The following is a 20,716-nucleotide window of genomic DNA, read 5'->3' on the forward strand; positions in this document are numbered from 1 at the left end:
GTGTGTGTGTGTGTGTGTGTGTGAGTGAGTGTGAGTGGTTTGTGTGTGTGCATGTGACAGAATTATTTGTGTGTGTGTGCGTGCATGTGACTGAGAATTATTTGTGTGTGTGTGTGTGCATGTGACTGAGAATTATTTGTGTGTTTGTGACTGTGAGAATTATTTGTGTGTGTGCATGTGACTGTGAGAATTATTTGTGTGTGTGTGCATGTGACTGAGCTTATTTTTTCTTCCTATATTATAAATATATATTTTATTGTTATTTTTATTATTTTTAATGTTGTTTAAAATGGGTTGTTAATATTGTTTAAAAAAAAGTTATTTTTTCTTCCTATATTTTTTTTTTTTTTTTATTGTTATTTTTATTGTTATTGTTTAAAATGGGTTGTTAATGTTCATTTTATAGTTTATTTGATCATTGTCAATACATGTTCATGTTATAGTGTATTTGTTATTTTTTTAATAAAAGCCTTTAATCTTTTTTAAATGTTTGAATTTGTGTTTTCCTGCTAAAATGTATTACATGTCGTAGTTTCTGGACCACATCTGGCCCGGGGACCAAGCCGAGTCTCAGCCAGATCTGTCTTACAGTGTCTGGGCCAGAACTGGGCCACATAAAACAATACAAGTCACTTTACAGTGTCCGGGCCAGAATTGGGCCACATAAACAAAACAAATCATTTTACAGGGTGTGGGCCTCATCTGGACCGGAGGAACTGTTTTTGTGTCTATTTTCCATGTGTTGACCAGTTTTGGGCCGGGAACCCAGCCAGAACTGGGCCAGAATTGAAGCAAGAATGTGGCCCTGTGGTGGCCCAGACAAATTTTGCTATGTGGGTCTCCTGGTCCTTATTTTAAATAGGTCAAAAAAATATCAATAATTATCGATATCGACCGATATGAAACACTAATATCGTTATACAGTTTTCAGCCATATGTCGAAGCCAGTGTTTGTGTACTTCCCAGTCCTCCAGTCCTCCTGTCACTGCGTGTTTATCTTTCGCACTGGCGCAGCGCACCATTATGGACTAGTCCATTTCATTGTGAAAGTAGGGGGTGTATGTGTAGGGACAGATAACCATGAACTGGACATTTTAACTACTACTTCAACGTTTCAACGTATTTCTTTAGAATATTAATAAAATTTACCATGCTTTTGAAGCGTTTGGATGATAAGGGGCTTTTTTTTTTCTTTTTTCTTTTCGAGGTTGGTTGGGGTACCCCCTACTTTGACCACTGGTGGGGGGCCCAAAGCAGCCGCCTACTATGCCTCTATGTTAAGACCGCCACTGGTCGCAGCGCTGCCTGCAGTCCAACAAGCCTGATAAAAGCAGAGAGCTTTCACTTACTGTTTGGAGTACAGTACAGACGTCTGGAGTTGGACAGAAGACACACACAGAAATCAACACTCAGGTTTGTCTTTATTTCCTTAATATTATCAGTTTGATCACTTTCATTTCAACTGTTTGAAATGTATATATTTACATGTATAACATGTTTTTACGGATGCCCTGAACCTAAAAAAATTAAATTAAATAAAAATCTGAAAATAAAAATCTAACGAGAATAAATTCGAATTATTTCGAGATTAAAATCGAAATATTTCGAGATTAAAATCGAAATATTTCGAGAATAAAGTTGAAATATTTCGACTTTATTCTCGAAAAGATACGACTTTATTCTCGTAGCCTAATTATAGAAAAAAAAGGATTTTTTTTTGCTGTGGTTCAGGGCTTCCGTACAATCCGATATTAATTGTAATTATTTTTTTTATTTTTTTTTATTTAATTTTTTTTTTATTATATTAATTCGTTATTTAAAGTTTAAAGAGGCAGGGGAGTCGGAAGAAGAACGTGCTTGTCCAGAGAGTAGATCAGAATTTAAATCTTCACATATCTATACACTGAAAATGTTTATCGTAAGTGGTTGCACACAATTGATTTTAGCTACATTTAAACAAATGCATTAAGTTGAACTAAAATGTATTAATTTCAACTTAATGCATTTGTTTCAATGTAGCTAAAATCAATTGTGTGCAACCACTTATGATAAAAAATTTTTTTGTAAATTCAACTATCATTTTTTTCAGTGTAGTAGCCTACAGCAAACTGTTGATTTGATTTGATTTGTGCATTCTGGCTGGTGTGATGCTACTGAAAAACAAATTGCATTCAAATCACGCAGAGACAAAACTTGCATTTATGTGGAGAAATAGCCAAATCAATGTAGGCCCTAGTATTTTTAAGTTTATACTTTTAAATGTTTTTGTTTCCTTTTTTATTTTAAATTGGTTTCAAATTTTGTTTAGCTGAGCAACAAATGTAAACGTTGGTCGTATAGTGTCACTAAATTATATGCTAATCTTAACTAATGAATGAACGAAAAAGTACACAGACCCTGTATACACTATATATTTGCACGTTCAGTGGAATAGCATCAGAAAATAGAACCCGCCGGTTCTTTTTTAATTTTTTTTTTATTTTGTATTGAATTCTCAAAATTACAGAATTTGATATCAAGTTCTTGACACTTTTCTTTTACACATTTTCACATTTGGTAAGTAGGCTATAACTTGAAACAACAATAATTTGGAAAAAAGAAAAGAAAAAAAAGAAACAAACAAAAGATAAAGGGCATCACACACATATATTAAATTAATTTAGCAGAGATACAGATCTTTGGGCTTTTCGATTTTTTTAAAAACTTTACAGACTCAAAATACATTTTAAAGGCTGCTTTAAAATAAGCAAAGTTGGGTTTTGAGTTACTCCATTTAGTTTGATGAATATGAAATTTTCCTAAAAACAAATCGATAACATACATTTTTCTTTTAGAAAAGTCAAATTCATTTATATGAAGTAAGACAGATGACAAATTTAAGACTAGGTTGCAGTTCATTTTAACACCTAGAAATTGAGACATCTCATACCAAAAGATTGAAGAACAGGGACAGTGAAAAAATAAGTGCACAATAGACTCTCTTTCACAATTACAAAAACAACAATTGTAATCAATATCCAGATGAAAACGCTCTAATGTGTCTTTCACAGGATATATTCTGTGAGCAATTTTAAAAGACACTTCTTTGGTTTTATTTGATACACAATACCGACTAAGAGCTTTATTTGCATTAGTTAGTCAGTTGTTGAATTCTGATGGTCAGTTTTTGAGCATTACTGAACTATGTCTGAAATTTAAGTGTCATATTTCTGTTAATACAGTGTATACTTTTTTCTTGATTTACCCTGAAGAAATGAAAGTGAAATGTGACAACATGCCCCATAGGTGGAGCACGTTATAAAACGACCATATGACAGATTTAAATGTTATCTGTTATCTAATAAAAAAATAAAATAAAAAAAAAACATGTTTTTTTTCTCATTTTCTCATGGTTTACTTTTGCTATGGTTAAATATATATTCAGTGATATCTTCCAAAGTGAAATATCCTTTGGTGCATCATAAATGTGGAGACATGGAGATAAACTACTTAGAATCTTTATTAACAGGTGCAGAGCGGACAACGCCTCTCGACAGCAGATTACAGACTGACCCCGGAACAGCACTACTCTCTCTACTCCAGTGCATCAGGAGAAAAGGTAACATATGCAAACCCATGCCGCCCTCTACTGGACAACATTGTCTATAGCATCCCATTTACTACACAAAGATGTTTCAATTTTGTCACTTTTTTTTTCTCTAAATAGTGTTGATATGGCAACTAGTAAACACACTAAGTTTCATCATGCTAGCATGTGTGAAAGTTTTAAACCATGTGTGTTACAACGAGACCCATGTTAGTATATGCCCCACTCACCCCTAATGAGGCTAATTCATATTCACAAAGCACGATTTGCAAATGCATATCCAAATATGCGTTACAAATCTGATTCACATATGCAAAACACAATTTACAAATACACAGACACTATTTCTGAATGTTTCTACATCCAGTGTTTAATGGCTTGGGTTGGTGCGTGTGTTTTCAGACTGTCCTGTCGAACTCTTTAATCAAATCACATTTGAGCTTAACAGTCAATCATATTGAGTGTATGTCTCTGCAGTGGCATTATTTATTTTTATTTTATTTGCCTTTTATTTAACCAGATAAAACTTTCTGAGATTAAAAATCTCTATTACAGAAGTGACCTGGGCTGCGTTTCCCAAAAGCATCGTAAGCCTAAGTACGTAGATCGTAAAAACGATCGTATGACTGATCTTAATATTTCAGTCTGTTTCCCAAAAGCATCGTATTAAGTAGCACTTAAAAATCATCGTAGATCTACGAGTGCTCTGGAGTAATCGTAAATCCCTAAGAGCATCGTAAGAAGTAAAGTCGCTCGCAGAAAATTCTCGTAAGTGCTAAGATCCATCGTTATCTGGAAACGCAGCTGTGTTTCCAGATAACGATGGATCTTATGCTGCGTTCCAGGCAACCTGTAACCCGTGTTTTTCCAACCTTATACCCGTGAAAGTGCATTGGAACGGCAGTAAAAACCGTAACTTCCCACCCGTGAACTCGTACTAGATCGATGTACTCCCAGTTACGAGTTGGAAAAACACGGTTTCAGGTTGCCTGGAACGCGGCATTAGCACTTACGGGAATTTTCTACGAGCGACTTTACGGACATTTGTGTTCATTATTAGCACGATCGCACGCAGCTGTGCTTTAAGTGCTACTTAAAGGGATACTTCACCTCTGGAAAGATGAATGTGTATTTAAGATAGGTCATTTATGTAGTAGAAATGTGAAATTATTTTTGAATTTGGAGCCTTCTAGAATGAGAAAAGCCAGAAAATGTATTTTTGGCTCATGTGGATGAAAGACAACAACTCCCAGAATGCACTTGCTTCGCTGCCCTAGGAGGCCACTCCCAAGCCACGCCTACCGGTTAGAGAGCAGATGTAAACAACAAAGCTAAGCTACTAACGTTAGTCTCCGTGAGTCTGCCCGGGTTTTTGAGATCGCACAAAATGTCCGGGATTCGGCTTTTGCGTTCTACAGTCGCCATTCATCATGTTTACTGTGGCGAGCAGGACGAGGCGGAGGGACGCGGGAGAACGACGCGGGAGAACGACGCGAGGCCGGTGGCGTGATTACTGATGAGCGACACCTGTGAGACGCACCGGTCTCGTATCTCTCACGGAGAAGCGGGAATTTTCTTAGCAATGTTAAAACGCACATCAACCGATCACTTGTTTAGCGTTCATGTAAACACTACATTCAGATTCACCAATCGGAATGAGTTCAGTTAGATTGAAACAAAAGGTGTGCATGTAAACAATGAATGGCGACCGCAGAAAGCAAAAGCCGAATCCCGGACATTTTGGACGATCTTGACGGCCGGACATGTGCAGGAAAAAGATGATGTATGGTATCCCGTACTACTCAGCTTTCTCCACAGAATAAGCTTTCTCCACTCGATAGCTTAGCTTCCAAATAAAGACGGCTGACACTGCTTGACTGTACATTCTGTGAGTGAGATCCCCCTATGGGCGGGTTGAAAACATGCGAGACAGCTCCTTCTACTGGCTGTAGTCTCTCGCCTCTGGCCAAAAATCCTCCGATGACGCAAAATGACGATATTTGCGTCATCGGAGGATTTTTTCCAGACAAAAAATACTTAAATCTCTCGTATCAGGGGGATATGAGGGTGGAAAGCACTGTAATTCGAAAATACTACAGGTTTTCTACTAATACAAAGCTTAATGCTAAATCCTGAAGTATCCCTTTAACAGTCGCTGTCCGTTTGTCAAGTGCTGAAATGTCACCTTGTAGAATGGCTCGTAATTGTAGCACACACTTGTATTTTGAAATCTATAAAAAGCACAAACCTACGGGTGGAGACACCAGCAAAATGGCAAAAAAAAAAAAAAAAAAAACATTTTTCTAAAAGAAGAGATTAATGTCATTTTAGATGAGGTGGAGCTATACAAACATTTATTTTCAGCAGGTTTAAGGCCAGTCAAACAAATTCCATGGACACTTATGATCATCACAGCTTTCTCAAAGTCAAAGTTTATTTATAAAGCACTTTTTAAAAACAGCAAGTGTTTAACAAAGTGCTGTACACGTATATCCTATAACAATGATACAAACAGTCAACAGCACAGAAATAAAAGCAATAAAACAACTCTCACATAGCGTCAAATGCCAGACTGTAGTAATAGGTTTTTAGACTAGATTTAAAAACAGCAAGTGTTTGAGCCTGTGAAAACTGTTCCAAAGCTTCGGTCTTGCTACTGCAAATGCTCTTTCACCCCTGCTCTTCAGCTTTACCCGTGGGACATCTAAAAGCAAATGGTCAACAGACCTAAGGGCTCTTGACGGAGCATATACTGCTTGCACATTTTCTGGCATTGTCTTGTTATCATCTGTCTATTTAGTTCCTGCTTGTCTTCAGTTCAGTGTCCGGTATTGTTTGTGCTTAGCACTGTTTCGTGCTGTTGGCTCTTTTTGTAAGTTCTTGTTTAATATACCTCTCCATCTTCGTCTTTAGTGAATTGCGAGCGTTACACATTTTGTGTATATACTGTCCATCTTATTATCTGTTAATAAGGTGTTTTACCTGTAGGAAATAAAATGAGGAAATATTTGCTTATTGTAAAACATTAAAGAGTAAACTTTTTTTTTTTTTTTTTGTCATTCAAATTTTACTATTTTATTTGAGTAAACTAGGGGAGAGCCGGGACTGTTGAAACACTTTTCAGATAAACGTCATTTTCTAAGATAAGGTTAGAGAATTTTTTTTTTTTTTTTTTTTTGTGATCAACAACTCACATATGTGTTATTCAGTACAAATATAGAATGATTTAAGTACAAATTGACTTTGAACGGTAGTTGTGCTTTGTTTCAATCGTCCCGCCTGAGCGGGACAGGGGTGGGACGGATGAAACATAACAGTTTATACGACAACTATTCATCTAATGCTTGTTTTTATGAACAATACCTGACAAGTAACTTATGTACATATTGTTACAAACATATTTTGTAATTTATTTTAATTTAACCTGTTAGCCAGCAACCCCACTTTTGAAAAATCTCCAGAAATGACATACCCAAACTAAAACAGATACAGTTCATGAACCTTTTGCACTAAAAGCACAAGTATGATCTCATTTGAAAGCTGACACTTGGCAGTTTATTGTAAATTTAGAATTAATTATTGTAATAATGATTTTTTTTTTTTTTATAAATAGCTTCAAAGTTTTGTAATGTTATTAGAAAATTATTTTTTATAAAATATCTTCATGATATAATATTGAAAAATAATAATATTGGAAATAAAATTGAAGTTGGCACTGTATCAATCTAGAAATGCACTGCAGCTAAAGCCACATGTCTGACCATGTTATTTTTAAAATCTTAAGATGATAAGTCTAAAACTCTATTTAATTAAATGTTTTTAATGATCATGTCATATGACTTTATTTTGATTAGACTCTAAAATGCAAACTGATGTTTATTGTCATCTTCTAAGCATCTATTCAGTCTATTGTCTCTATTGTTTTGTGGTGCAAACGATCCCCATTCAGTGTCAGTCTCTCCTACACACTCACGCTGTTTCAGTGTAAGCCTATGAGAATATATCAATATTTCTCTAAATGTGCAATTTTTTGCTAAAAGCCCTGAGGGACTTTGTTTGGTCAAGCACTTTCATGACCACCGCACAGGAGTTTTTTTCTGAATGAGAGCGGCTGACGCTCATAATTCATATTAAAGGTATCGACTCATTTTTTCATTTCATAACTCCTGTCACAAATTAAGACATAACTGTCACTATAAGTTTCTCAGAATACAATAGTCAAATACTGAAACTTGAGTCTTATATCTTTATAATGATGCATAGTTTGTCAATGTATAACATTAAATCTATCTACTTAGTATCTTAAGTAGTATCTTAGTATCTTAGTAACTTTGAACTATTTAAACAAAGACCGATTCAGTGAGTCGGCGTCCTCGTGAAGGATAACAGTATTAACCATTTTTGTTCTATTGCCCAATAAACAATAGGCGATAAGCCTATGCGCATTTTGCGTAATCATTCTAATAGGCTCGACGAAGACAGACAAATCCGTTTACAATTAATTTTCTTACATTTTTTCCTTGAGTCATATTGAGTGTTTGCTAGTTGAATAGCCTGTTATTATGAAGAAAATGAGGTCAACCAGAAGACGATAAATTACATTTATTGAAGATTAAAGATTGGACAATTGATGATTATTAAAGAGATGTGTTGTGTAATTGAAAATGAATTTGCATTAAAAGAAACAAGTCTAGGAACAGTATATGAATCTATGAACAGTATAGGCTAAATAACTATGTAGTTTTTTTTTTTTTTCTTATTCTTATTCTTGGCATTTTCTGTAGGTTCATATGGTTAAATAACTATTAAACATCGAAAACACATCTTATGCATTACAAATGTTTTCATTATTTATTGCAAAACACTTTTTTATGCAATGTTTAAACACATAGGGCCCTATTTTAACGATCTGAAACGCAAGTGTCAAAGCGCAAAGCGCAAGTAACTTTGTGGGCGGGTCTCGGCGCTGTTGCTATTTTCCCGGCGGGATAAATGACTCTTGCGCCAGGCGCAAATCTAAAATGGGTTGGTCTGAAGTAGCTTCATTATTCATAGGTGTGGTTTGGGCGTAACGTGAAATAAACCAATCAGAGCGTCATCTCACATTCCCTTTAAGAGCAGAGGCGCTTTTTCCATAGCGCATTGCTATTGTAACGGCGGATTTGCCAGACGCGCGCCAGCAGCGGTTCACAGCCAAGGAGAGCAACGCTCTCGTCACGGCCGTAAAAGAGAGAAGTTACATTGAAATGGAGAAACCCACCCAAATTAACTTCGGTTAAACACGCGTATGATAATTTGGGTAAATGTGTAAGCTAGATGTATGCTTTTATAATAAATTATCTATCTATCTATCTATCTATCTATCTATCTATCGTAATAATGTATGATTTGCAAAAATGAAAACTGCTGCTTCTGTGTAGATTAGAGAATCAAAGTGCGCGTTGTGCACAGGCTACATTGATTATGGCCAAGCATGCGCCCTTAAAATAGCCTATGAATAACATGCGCAACGCGCCACTGACTTTAAACTATTTTTTCCTGGTTAGTGGCGCAATTGTTTTCTAAACCTGCAAAATAGCATGAAGGAACGTTTGCGCCGGAACACGCCTCCTCTTTGCGCTGAACCGCCTCCGCGAGCGCAAGTGTATTTCCTAACTTACCGACGTGCTTCTGTGGAGGGAAAAGTCCGCTTTGCGCGGGTGCAAAATAGGAATGATACATGCGTCGGTGTACAAAGTCACTTGCGCTGGGTGCAAGATAGGGCCCATAGTGTGACCACATTAACAGCGGTTTTCCTATGACCAGGTTTAACTGGCAGGAGGCGCTGTTGGGACGGTTGAAATACAACCATCCCGACAGCGCCTCCTGTCAGTTAAACCTGTTAAACCTTAAAAACTCTGATATTACACACTTAAGGTTGTGTTGTAGTACTAATACACCTGCCGTATTATCATTACAATGGCACATAAAACAATAACTTGTCAGTCAAAAAAAAGTACTGCACGAAATAATTTGTGGTTCATCCATCCCGCGTTTCAATCATCCCGGCTCTCCCCTACTTCAAGTTTCTATTTCACTTACAAGACTTTGTGGTTATTGTAGTCTGTTAAGAAGCCTACCAATATTGAAATAAGGGTTTATTGAAATAAAGTTAATAATATTCAGAGGCTGTTTAGAGAGATCTAACAATAAACTAACCCAGGGCCCCTCCCGCTTAAATCTATGAGAGAGGGTGCTACATAACATATGCATACTGTCACAGGATCAGCTACACATACAGCCACACCGTCAACACTAGATCACAATCACCGATTACTGACTCACAGCACCTGCCTCCAATCATCACTTACACCATATCTGCAGTCACCATCCTCAATCCCATCGTCTGGACTCGTCTGAACTATAGACACTACCCAGCAAACACAGAACATTGGCACAACATACCCAACCTTCTAACAACATGGCCAAAAGGTTGCTATAACTAAGTTGTGTGGTGAAGGTTGTTACAGCGTTGACACAATGTTGACTTTAAACCACTGTTAATTTTTTCCTTTGATTTGTCTGCTATTTAAGTCTCATTCGTTTCTTTGCTAGATTTTCTCATGTCTGCTCATGCTGGTTAATGTAAGTCACTCCAGGTATAGTCCTGTCATGTGAAAGTCCGATTTGCTTTGTTCTCTGCCAAGTTTACCTATGCCTGCAGTGCCACCCTCTCTAGTCCCGGGTTGTCCTCTTGATTTTGGACTCATGCCTGCTTACTGGTTTCTGGGCTTGCATCTCTTCTCTGTTGGTGTTTCCTGGACTGATTCCGGTTACCGACTTTTATTGCCCCGCTTTCGACTAGACTCTCCTGTTATTTGTTTTACTTAAAAGAAATTTGTATATTTAGTTCTTTTTTTCACAAATGTATGACTTTTGGAAGTGTAATTTGATTACCATATGCAGTTTTAATAAAGTTGAATTAGCTAACCTTCTATGTTTTAATAAAGTTGAATTAGCTAACCTTCTATGTCATTTTTACTCTTCAAAGTGCACACTTGCAGGTGTTGATTATAATGAATTTACTGTTAGGCCCATAAATAATAATAAGGATAAAAAATATTTAAAAAGTATAATTATCAAACATCTGACTAATTAAAAATTAACCACATAAGATAATGGGCCCTATTTTAACGATCTAAGCGCATGGTCTAAAGCGCAGGGCGCAACCCAGCAAACACAGAACGTTGGCACAACGTACCCAACCCTCTAACAACGTTTTAACAACATGGCCAAAAGGTTGCTATAACTACGTTGTGTAGTGAAGGTTCTTACAGCGTTGTCACAATGTTGACATTAAACCATCGTTCAAGGCCATTGCTTAAGGTTGTGCCTAGGGTGTCTGGGCGACCACTGGACTACATAATGTACTCGTCACTGCCCTGAAGCGCGAAAATCAGCCTTTTAAATTCCAACCACCTGTTGGGCTCATTGTGCTCTCATTCATCATCGAGCAAGGATGCGTGAGTATTGCGTTTAATTTAGCCTACCTCAGCTATCAAACACAACCTACAACTTTCATTTCTAATGTGATTAATGTAGCCTCGCTTGCACTGTTTAGTTTGTCATTTGATTTTTCCGCTATCTCATTCGTTTCTTTGCTCCTCTGGATTTGTGGATGTTTCCCCGGTTACCGACCTTTATCGGCCGGCTTTCGGCTACTGTCTACCATAGCCTACAGACCCGGTTTTGTTCATTAAATGTTCTGATCTGCCTTTGCTTTTTATGTTTTATTTATTATACTTAGAATAAATTTGTATATTCGTTTTTTTTTCTTCTTTCACAAATGGAAGTGCACTTTTGGAAGTGCAATTTGATTACCATATGCAGTTTTAATAAAGTTGAATAAAGTTGAATTAATGAAACCTTCTGTCATTTTTACTCTTCAAAGTGTACACTTGCAGGTGTTGATAGCCCCATTAAATAATAATATAGATAAACGATAAAAAGTCGGGGATGTAGCAGCATACAAAAATATTGTCAGAACGTCGTCTCTCAGTTGCTGAATGTCGCGCAACAACGTTGCTACAGCCCTGTCGCGTCTTACAATTCTACGTTGTTACAATGTTGCGAGCACGTAGACAGCGACGTTGCCATAGCAGAAATGCAACGTGCCAGAGACGTTGCCACAACGTAAATGTGTTTGCTGGGAAGTTCACTTAGGTCGGTCCGAATCCACTTTTGCTAGTTTAACGACGGGAAAAATGGTCGGTGTTCCCGGCGCATGGTCTAAAAGGGTTGTCCCTATTCTCTTAATGAGTAATGGGTGTGTTTTGGGATTTACGTTAAACCAATCAGAGTCACAGCTCCCATTCCCTTTAAATGCCAGTTGCGCTCGCGCCATGGCGGATTCACAGAATTTGATAGTGGAAAGACCGAACGCGTCTCCAGAGCGCAAACGGATCTGCTCGTGCGCGAGGTAAAAGTGCGCAAGCAGAACATCTACGGGACAAGCCGGATCCACCATATCTTTATGTAGACAATAATAATCTTTTACATTGTAATTCTTTTATTTTTAATATTTGGCATGTTTGTGTGCTGCTGTGAGTCCCTGTGTGTTTAATAAGTGAACGTGTGTTGTGGACCCACCTATAGGCGTACATTACTAACGAGCTCTTTCAATAACAAAAAAATTGACTTTAGACCAGGTTTCAGTTGGTTGATGGCTCAGTCTATTTCTGTTGCCTCAAAATAGCAACGCGCCAACACTGCGCCTGAACACACCTCGTTCTCAGACCAGCAGCCCATGGGCGCAAATGCATTTGCTATTTAAACAACGTGGCGCAGGACGTGAACATTAAAACTGCATCGGGCTGAAACAAGCAAAAAACACTTGCGTCGCGCTGCATTGCACCTGGTGTTAGATAGGGCCCAATATGCTAAATGGGGGATATCTATGTGTCAGCACGTAGACAGTGACGTTGCCATAGTAGAAATACAACGTGCCACAGACGTTGCCACTTTTCACATTGTTACTTTTGTAGTTTATGAATTGACCTTTGGCTTTTTTTGTTTGTTTTTTTATAGAAATCAAGAGAAGCTAAAGTCCAAGGTGTGATCGTCCCAACAGTAAGTCCAACAAAAAGAAGACATAGTATTTATATTATTGTACAACTTGAGACATATAAATGGAATATAAATGAAGCACTCAAACTGTTTTTTTTTTTAATTGTGTGTGTGTGTGTGTGTGTGTGTGTGTGCGTGTGTGTGTGTGTGTGTGTGTGTGTGTGTGTGTGTGTGTGTGTGTGTGTGTGTGTGTGTGTGTGTGTGTGTGTGTGTGTGTGTGTGTGTGTGTGTGTGTTTCAGTGTATGATCTCAGGATTGTCCTTCTGGGGAAGAGTGTGTCAGAAAACAACAGAGTGGGAAACTTAATCTTAGGGACAGATGTGTTTGACATTGAAGCTCCTCCAGTTAAAAGGAAGCTCCAGAAGTGCAGTCAGAGATTCGGAAGAACATTGACGGACAGATGTGTGGCCGTCATCAACAGTCCTCAGCTGCTCCAGCCACATCTGTCACTCCGTCACATCACACAGACAGTGAGAGAGTGTGTGAATCTGTCTGATCCAGGACCTCATGTCTTCATACTCGTTCTGCAGCACAATGACTTCACTGAAGAGGACAGATACAGAGTGAAAACTGTCCTGAAAGAATTCAGCGAAGAAGCGGTTAAACGCACTATAGTGCTCACAACTGACAAAGAGACAATACGAACAAAGTTAAGTTCTGTGGTCATGAATAATGTGGTCCAACAGTTAATAAAGGAGTGTGGAGAAAGGCATCTGCAGGTTGATGAAAGTAAACCAGAATGGCGTTCGTTGATATTCAACATGATAGATAAGAAACTCAAGGAAAACCTGGAAGAATATCTCACATGTGAGATATATGAAGATGTTAAAGGAACATCAGTGGATGAAGAGCAGAGCAGCTCAGAGGAAGAATATCAGGAGAGTTCTTCCCACAGAGATGACGGAAAACCCGAAGAGAGACAGAAAGAGAAAAGTGATGAAGGTAGTTCAAAGATGTGGTTTGTTTTTGTTTTCAAAATTGTGCTTCTGAGATTATGATCATGAACTACAATTTCAGCTATATAAAAATACTGCCAGTATTTACTAAGCTTCCAAAAATATTTTAACGCACAAACTTGTCTGGGAGGACTTTCAACTTATTGATTGTATCTAGGAAAGTTACTAGCACTGTTTCACAAAAGGTAAATATGAGTGTAGGCTTATATTTATGAAACTCAAACTCAGAACTTAAAAGAACCTGACAAGGAACTAGGATACAATAATTAATTGAGAAACAGTTAACACTTTGGACCAAACATGGCCCGAAAAAAAATTAAAGCAAAAATGTATTAAAAAAACAGGTCAATGAGAAAGACCCTAAACATTACACTTTTATTGTATTAAAGACGCAGGCAGATATAAAATTAGAAATGCAATGATATGGAATGAGTGTAAACATTGTATTCTAATGTCTCTTCATTTGTATTTCAGTATCAGCAAATGTCTCTGGAAAACAGAAGCTGAACCTGGTGCTGTGTGGAAGTGATGGAGCGCCTATAGTCTCTGTGTCCAAAATGTTACGAGGGAAAAAAAGAAATCCTTCACGTGAGAGAACAATCACTGAAGAGTGTGTGAAGAGAGAGGACAGGATACATGGGCGTCTGATCACTCTGGTGGAGCTTCCAGCTCTCGTTCAGCTCTCAGAAGAGGAAGTGATGCGTCAGACTCTCCGCTGTGTGTCTCTCTGTGATCCTGGAGTTCATGTTTTCCTCCTCATAGTTCCTGTTGGTCCACTGTCTGAAGAAAACAGAGCAAACATAGAGAAGATCCAGGAAATATTTGACTCCAGAGAGCACTTCATGGTGCTTTTCATAACAGATCTCAGTGATGAAGGACCGGTGACAGAGTTTGTCAAATCCAGCACAGACTCTCAGAGGTTAATCAGTCTCTGTGGAGGTCAGTACAGATTGATGGGGTTAAAGGAGCATGGAAACTCAAGACAGATCCCAGAACTACTGGATTATATTGAGAACATGAAGACTGAACCATATTCACTTCAGATGTATGTGAAAGCCCAAGAGAAAAGAGCCAGACATGAACTGGAGGAGAAACTGAGTGAGAAGGAGGAAAAAATAAAAGAGTTAGAAGAGAAGATTCAGTCAGAGGGTGAGTGGATTTTTTTGTACAAAATTCTGAACACAAAAAAACTTAACTTGTATACTACATCTGTAGGCAACAAACCACCATATATATATATATATATATATATATATATATATATATATATATATATATATATATATATATATATATAACTATAATAACTATAACTACTAAAAATGATTCATTCATCAACCCGGAACCAAGTAAATTTGATAATTTGATTATAATAGTGTAACCGCTCCGCTCACTGCTCTGCGTTGTGTTATATGTTTGTGGGTGGTGGTAGAAAGCGGGGACTCAGAGGAGTTCGGGATCGTGGCTTGACCGTTTATTCCACAGCACGGCATCTATAGCGTTGATAACATGAACTCAAGTTTTAAACTAGCAAAGTACATTTCAATGCACATGCAATTCAACAGCAAGCTCGTGCTGCTGATATTATCATACATAGCTTTGCATTAGCCACCATGCATTAAACACATTTATAAGGAAAAACTAAACATTTTAACTCTCTACATTACTCTGCATTTAGGTCTTTAGCAAAATATACTGAACTTTAGTGTGATAACAGCAAATATATTTTACATTGCTTTTTTCCACTACCATTAACATGGGCCAGGGGCGTTTCTAGGTTTTAAAAACATCAGGGGCTGAGCCGGAAACATCAGGGGCTGGGGGTGGGTAATAAGATAACATGATTCGATACAGAGAATAATGTATATTGTAGGCCTATATGCAGGGGGCAGACTGGTTAAAAAATTCAGCCCTGGCAATGTTGCCACACCAGCCCACATTACCACACAGACATGCACATTAAAATGTGAGGTAGTTAGGAGGGTTCGGGGGCATTCTCCCCCAAGAAAATTTGGATTTCTCTGACCTACATATGTGCATCTTAAGGTGTTTGAAGGTCAACAAAATTGGATAACAATAGCTTTAAAAGCATGACAGTGGGCAGTAGCATGAACTACTTGTCAAGCAGAAAACAGATTCTTAAACATGAGAATGAGGATAAATGTTGTAATGAATGATCCACACTACAAAATGGAAATGCAGAATGTTTCTGCTTAATGTTGACAATACACAATCACATATTCCAAACAGGAATGGCCTTAAATGAGAAATCTTTCAAGGATTATTTTGCATAGATGTCACATTTCAATCAAACAGCAGTGCAGTCTTTATGTGTCCAGAGGCAAATTAGCAATTTATATATTAGCATTAAAGATTGGTTTCAGCAACTTGTTTCTTTCTTGAGTTAATCAATGTTTTTGGACTAATCGGTTCAATTAAATTCAATTGTTCACTCATAAAGACAGTCAATTGTCGCCACCTACTGGCTTAATGATGCAAGTTGCGCAAACACAGACAAGCGGAGTTTCTGTAATTAGCAAAGAATATCTGTGTTAAATAGGAATACATTGTAATAATGTTAATCAAGCTGACTAACACACAATAAAAATACAATATAATTTAAAACAAAGACAAGCTCATTATACAAGGGAAATAATATTACAGATCTAGACAAATTGGGTTGCTTATAGTTAAAAGAATGTCATGAACGATCATTTAGGCTAGATGTATTTTTCTCATTTTTGGTCACAAAATCTATATATATTTTTTATGACACGAGTCAGTTTTGATGACTTTGCAATATTGATAAAATGTTAGAATATTGAAAAGCGTTATATTGAAGAGTGCGAGCTGCGAGCACACGGCTGATACGACAGGAAAGTTCGAGTTTTCGAGTTTAGACTGTGCGGCGGTGCTGACTGCGTTATTTTTTTATTTTTTTTATTGCTGTGAGATTGTTTGCTGTTGTGCAAATCCTGGAGATATTCTAGGAACTTTATAAAATAAAAACTTATACTGTAGTTAAATACTATGTACACATGTAGTTACCATGTAAGTTCACAGGTATTAGGGCCACTTAATATAAAGTGGGACAGCAGAATACTGTATCACTAATGTAGACAAACAATGGAATGTTAAAAGCTAATAGTGAAATCCACAATGAAGAGCATCGGTGACATTGTTCAGTGTATGAGATTTAAAACAAATGATATGGATTAAAAAACAGCTGCAAACCTGCACTATATTAATACATGAATTATTGCATGATTTTCAGGTGAAGCAGGTGAAGCCGGTGATCCGCATTGTTTGAGGATTGTGTTGATCGGAAGGACAGGAAATGGAAAAAGTGCAACAGGAAACACAATTCTGGGAAGAAACGAGTTTGTGAGTGAATTAACACTAGATTCAGTGACGACTGATTGTGAGAAGGGAGTTGGTGAAGTTCAAGGTCGATCAGTAGCTGTTGTTGATACTCCAGGTCTCTTTGACACGACACTGTCAAATGATCAAGTGGCAGAAGAAATAATGAAATGTGTTTCACTGTCTTCACCTGGACCTCATGTGTTCATCATTGTGTTGAGTTTGGGAAGATTCACCAAGGAAGAAGAAGCCACTATAGATCTGATAAAGAAGATCTTTGGTCCAAAAGCTGCTCAGTTCAGCATTGTTCTGTTCACTAGAGGAGACGATCTTCAGGGTGAATCTATAGAGGATTATGTGAGTAAAAGTAAGTCTGCTGATCTCAAGAAACTTATCAAAGATTGTGGAAACAGATTCCTGGCTTTCAACAACAGAGAAGAACAAGACAAAACTCAGGTGACCCGACTGTTGAACATGATAGAAGAGATGAAGAAAACTAATGAGGGTCGATACTTCACTAACAGCATGTTTGAGGAGGCAGAGATGTCCATTAAAAAGAGAATGGAGGAAATAATGAAAGAGAGAGAGAGAGATATTCAGGCTCAGAGAGAAGAGTTACAAGCTAAATATGAGATGGACATGAAAATCATGATGAAGAGACTCGAGGAAGAGAAACAAAGAGCAGATGAGAATAAAATGACAATGGAGAATCAATTCAGAGAAAATGAGGAAAAACTCAGAAAAGAGTTTGAAGAAAAAGAGAAAACAGAACAAAAGAAGCGAGAGATTGAAACCCAGAAACGATCAGAAGAGGAAAAAGAGCAAAAAGCTCAATATCATCAAACAATAGAAGACATGAAGAGAGAGATTGAAAATCAAAGATCACAGTATGAAAAACAGCAAAGAGAAAAAGAAGAAGAAGAAAGAAAGAAAGAAGAGAAATACAGACAAGATCAAGAAAAGATGAAAAATGAGAAAGAGCGTATTATATCAGAGTTACGAATGAAAGAAGAAGAAGAAACTAAAAAGAGAGATCAGGAGGAGAAAAGGAGGAATGAAGAAGAAGAGAAGGAGAGAAAGCGATGGAAAAGAAAATTAAAAGAGGCTGAACATGACAGAAAAGAGGAAATTAAACAACAGCAGAGAGATTGGGAGGATGAAAAGAAACGACAGATGAGAGAAAGAGAGGAAGATGAAAGAAAGAGAAAAGACAGACACGAGGAACAACTGAGAGTAAAACAAGAAGACCTGGAGAAAATGAGAAAGGCATTTGAAAAAGAGAGAGAAGAAGAGAGAGAGAGGATAGAGGAGGAGAGACAGAAACAGAGAAGAGAGAGAGAAGAAAAAGAGAAAGAATATTCAGAGAAGAAAAATGATATGGAAATATATTATGACCAGCTGGAGCGAAAGAGAAACGAGGAGTGGGAGAGAAGAAAGCAAGAAGATGAGGAGAATCGAAAAAAAGAGAAAATGATATGGGAGGGAAAAATTGTTGCTTTTAAACAAGAGCAAGAAGAAGAGAAAAGGAGGAGAGAAACAGAAGATAATGAGAAAAAAGAAAGAGAAGAGAAAAAGCAAGATGAAATGAAAAATGAATATGAAGAGAAAATAAAATTCATGATGAAGAAATATGAAGAAGAAGCCAGAAAAAAAGCAGAAGAACTGAATGATTTCAAAGAGAGAAAAGAGAAACTCAGAGAGATGCTGGATGAACGTCAGAAACAATATGAATTACTGGAACGACTCTATAAACACCTGCAAGAAGAGACCGAAAAAGAAAGAAAAGAGCAACAAGACAAGAAAGAAAAGGAAACAAAAGAGCAACAAGACGAGAAATTAAAAGAAATAAATAGTCTAAAGATTGCACTTAAAGATTTTACAGTTAAATTGTGTGTTATCCAATGACTGGTTTCACAGCATAGCAATGATCCATATTCTGATAAACATAAATGTCTTACTGGAATCTTTAACTACTTTTTTATGTTTGCTATGATAATATTTGATTGAAAATGTCTTGCCTTTTGGATTTAAAGGTGTCATGAATTGAGCAGCCCGAGGAGGAGCTTTCAGATTCTTCTCTGAATCCTGAAATTCTTCTTAGTTTTGCTTTCTATTTTTTCTTTTTTTTGGTCCTGTGTCTGTCTTAAGCATGGGATTCAGAACAGAAACATTTACTGAACCAATTAAAGAATCCTGTCATATAGACAGATAAGTCCCATCTTTAAAGTGAAAAGGTTCACAAAATTAACAACTTAATGTAGGCCTATATATGTTTGATCTTCTGTCCTCAATCTCACACGCCTCATGTATGTTGCAAGAGCGCATATTGTAGCAGGGAATTATTTGAATTTAGAAAGTACAAATACAAATACACTTCCATACACACGCACACACTTACACAGAGGCCCGAAGCGCAGAAGACGGAAAGGATGGAAGAATGCCCATATATGGGGAACAATGTCGACACCAGAAGCCTCCTTGACTGAGGCAATAGAAGGTTGAGGTCACATGATTTAGTTCCTCTGGAAAAAAAAAAACAAAAAAAAAAAAACAAGAAACTGCACAGGAACAATGTAACCCAGTTCCGTATAAATATGACTGCTTTTTGACTGTTAGTTGTTGAATTTTTATTTAGATGTCGTGTGCATCCCTGGGGAGAAATCAGCTCTCTTCCAGTTCAGTTTATTAACAGAAACTAATTTTGCTCAAACAGCTCTGTTGTATTATCTTAACTCGAATAGCTCGGATGAGGACAAGTTATTTTATCTATTGCTTGAACTGCTTACAAGGTAAATAGCCTGTGTAATTTTCCACTCATACAGGACTGCCCTGTTGAGACTGGATAAGCTGAAGTATTATAACCTGTATAACCTTTTGATGATTTGCTACAAATATTAATTATTGTGTAACCAATATTTTTTTCTTTTGTTCAAATAAATTTGTATTTTATAAAGACAAACACTGTTCAGTTTTACTTCAGCTTACAAAGACAGTTCTGTAAGTAATAGAAAGAGCATTATATTATATCTTGCAAGACCAGGGACAACGAAGGATCCAGGAAAGATTCTGCTGGAGGGTAAGCATGAATTTGATCAATAGGCCTACAGTAGTTGTCAATGATTGTTATTGTTTGACGAAGGTGTAGAGACACACCTAGATTTACTGGTATAGGCTAAACAATCTAGTGGGGATTTAATCGTATTCTGACCTGACAGCAAAAGACCACCTAGCTACTTCAATACTAGGGGTTCTTCAGGAGCTGAGATAAATTCTAGACCAATGGCCTAGGACCTCAATACATTGCAGATATGCTCACTGAATATAAACCCAACAGATCACTCAGATCATTAGGATCATATCAGCTAGAAATACAAAGGGGTCACTCTAAGCATGGTGAGTCTGCTTTTAGCTATTATGCTGGAACCAGCTTCCAGAAGAGATCAGATGTGCTCCTACAGTGGTCACATTCAAATCCAGACTCAAAACACTTTTGTTTAGCTATGCATTTACTGAATGAGCACTGTGCCGCTGTTCGTCCGACTGTACTGTAGGCCTACTGTATTTATTTTTATTTTTCTAAACTGTTTTAATTATTCTCATTTCTTTTTATTATTTTAATTTCTTCTATGTAAAGCACTTTGAATTGCCATTGTGTATGAAATGTGCTATATAAATAAACTTGCCTTGCCTTGCCTTGCCAGATCTCACC

The 20,716-nt window shown here is 37.2% G+C and overlaps 2 protein-coding genes across 3 annotated transcripts in view; one reads left to right on the forward strand and one right to left on the reverse strand.

Annotated features, from left to right (window-relative positions):
• LOC309499866 (uncharacterized protein) overlaps nucleotides 1-20,716 on the reverse strand; it is a 186,291-nt gene that overhangs the window by 124,526 nt on the left and 41,049 nt on the right. The gene's annotated exons all lie outside the window — the stretch shown is intronic.
• Nucleotides 1,317-20,709, forward strand: LOC309498146 (GTPase IMAP family member 8-like). 2 transcript variants are annotated; one of them, XM_082168690.1, is made up of 6 exons: nucleotides 1,317-1,413; nucleotides 3,509-3,598; nucleotides 12,653-12,694; nucleotides 12,932-13,633; nucleotides 14,122-14,796; nucleotides 16,922-20,709. In XM_082168690.1, coding segments are annotated over exons 3-6 (3,369 nt in total). In that variant the 5' UTR covers nucleotides 1,317-1,413; nucleotides 3,509-3,598; nucleotides 12,653-12,693; the 3' UTR covers nucleotides 18,913-20,709. The 2 variants fall into 2 exon arrangements, with proteins under 2 accessions (XP_082024816.1, XP_082024815.1); XM_082168689.1 differs by having other exon boundaries at nucleotides 1,380-1,413; nucleotides 3,515-3,598.

This window comes from Leuciscus leuciscus, assembly GCF_965113295.1.
Source record: "Leuciscus leuciscus genome assembly, chromosome: 1".
Lineage (NCBI taxonomy): Eukaryota > Metazoa > Chordata > Actinopteri > Cypriniformes > Leuciscidae > Leuciscus > Leuciscus leuciscus.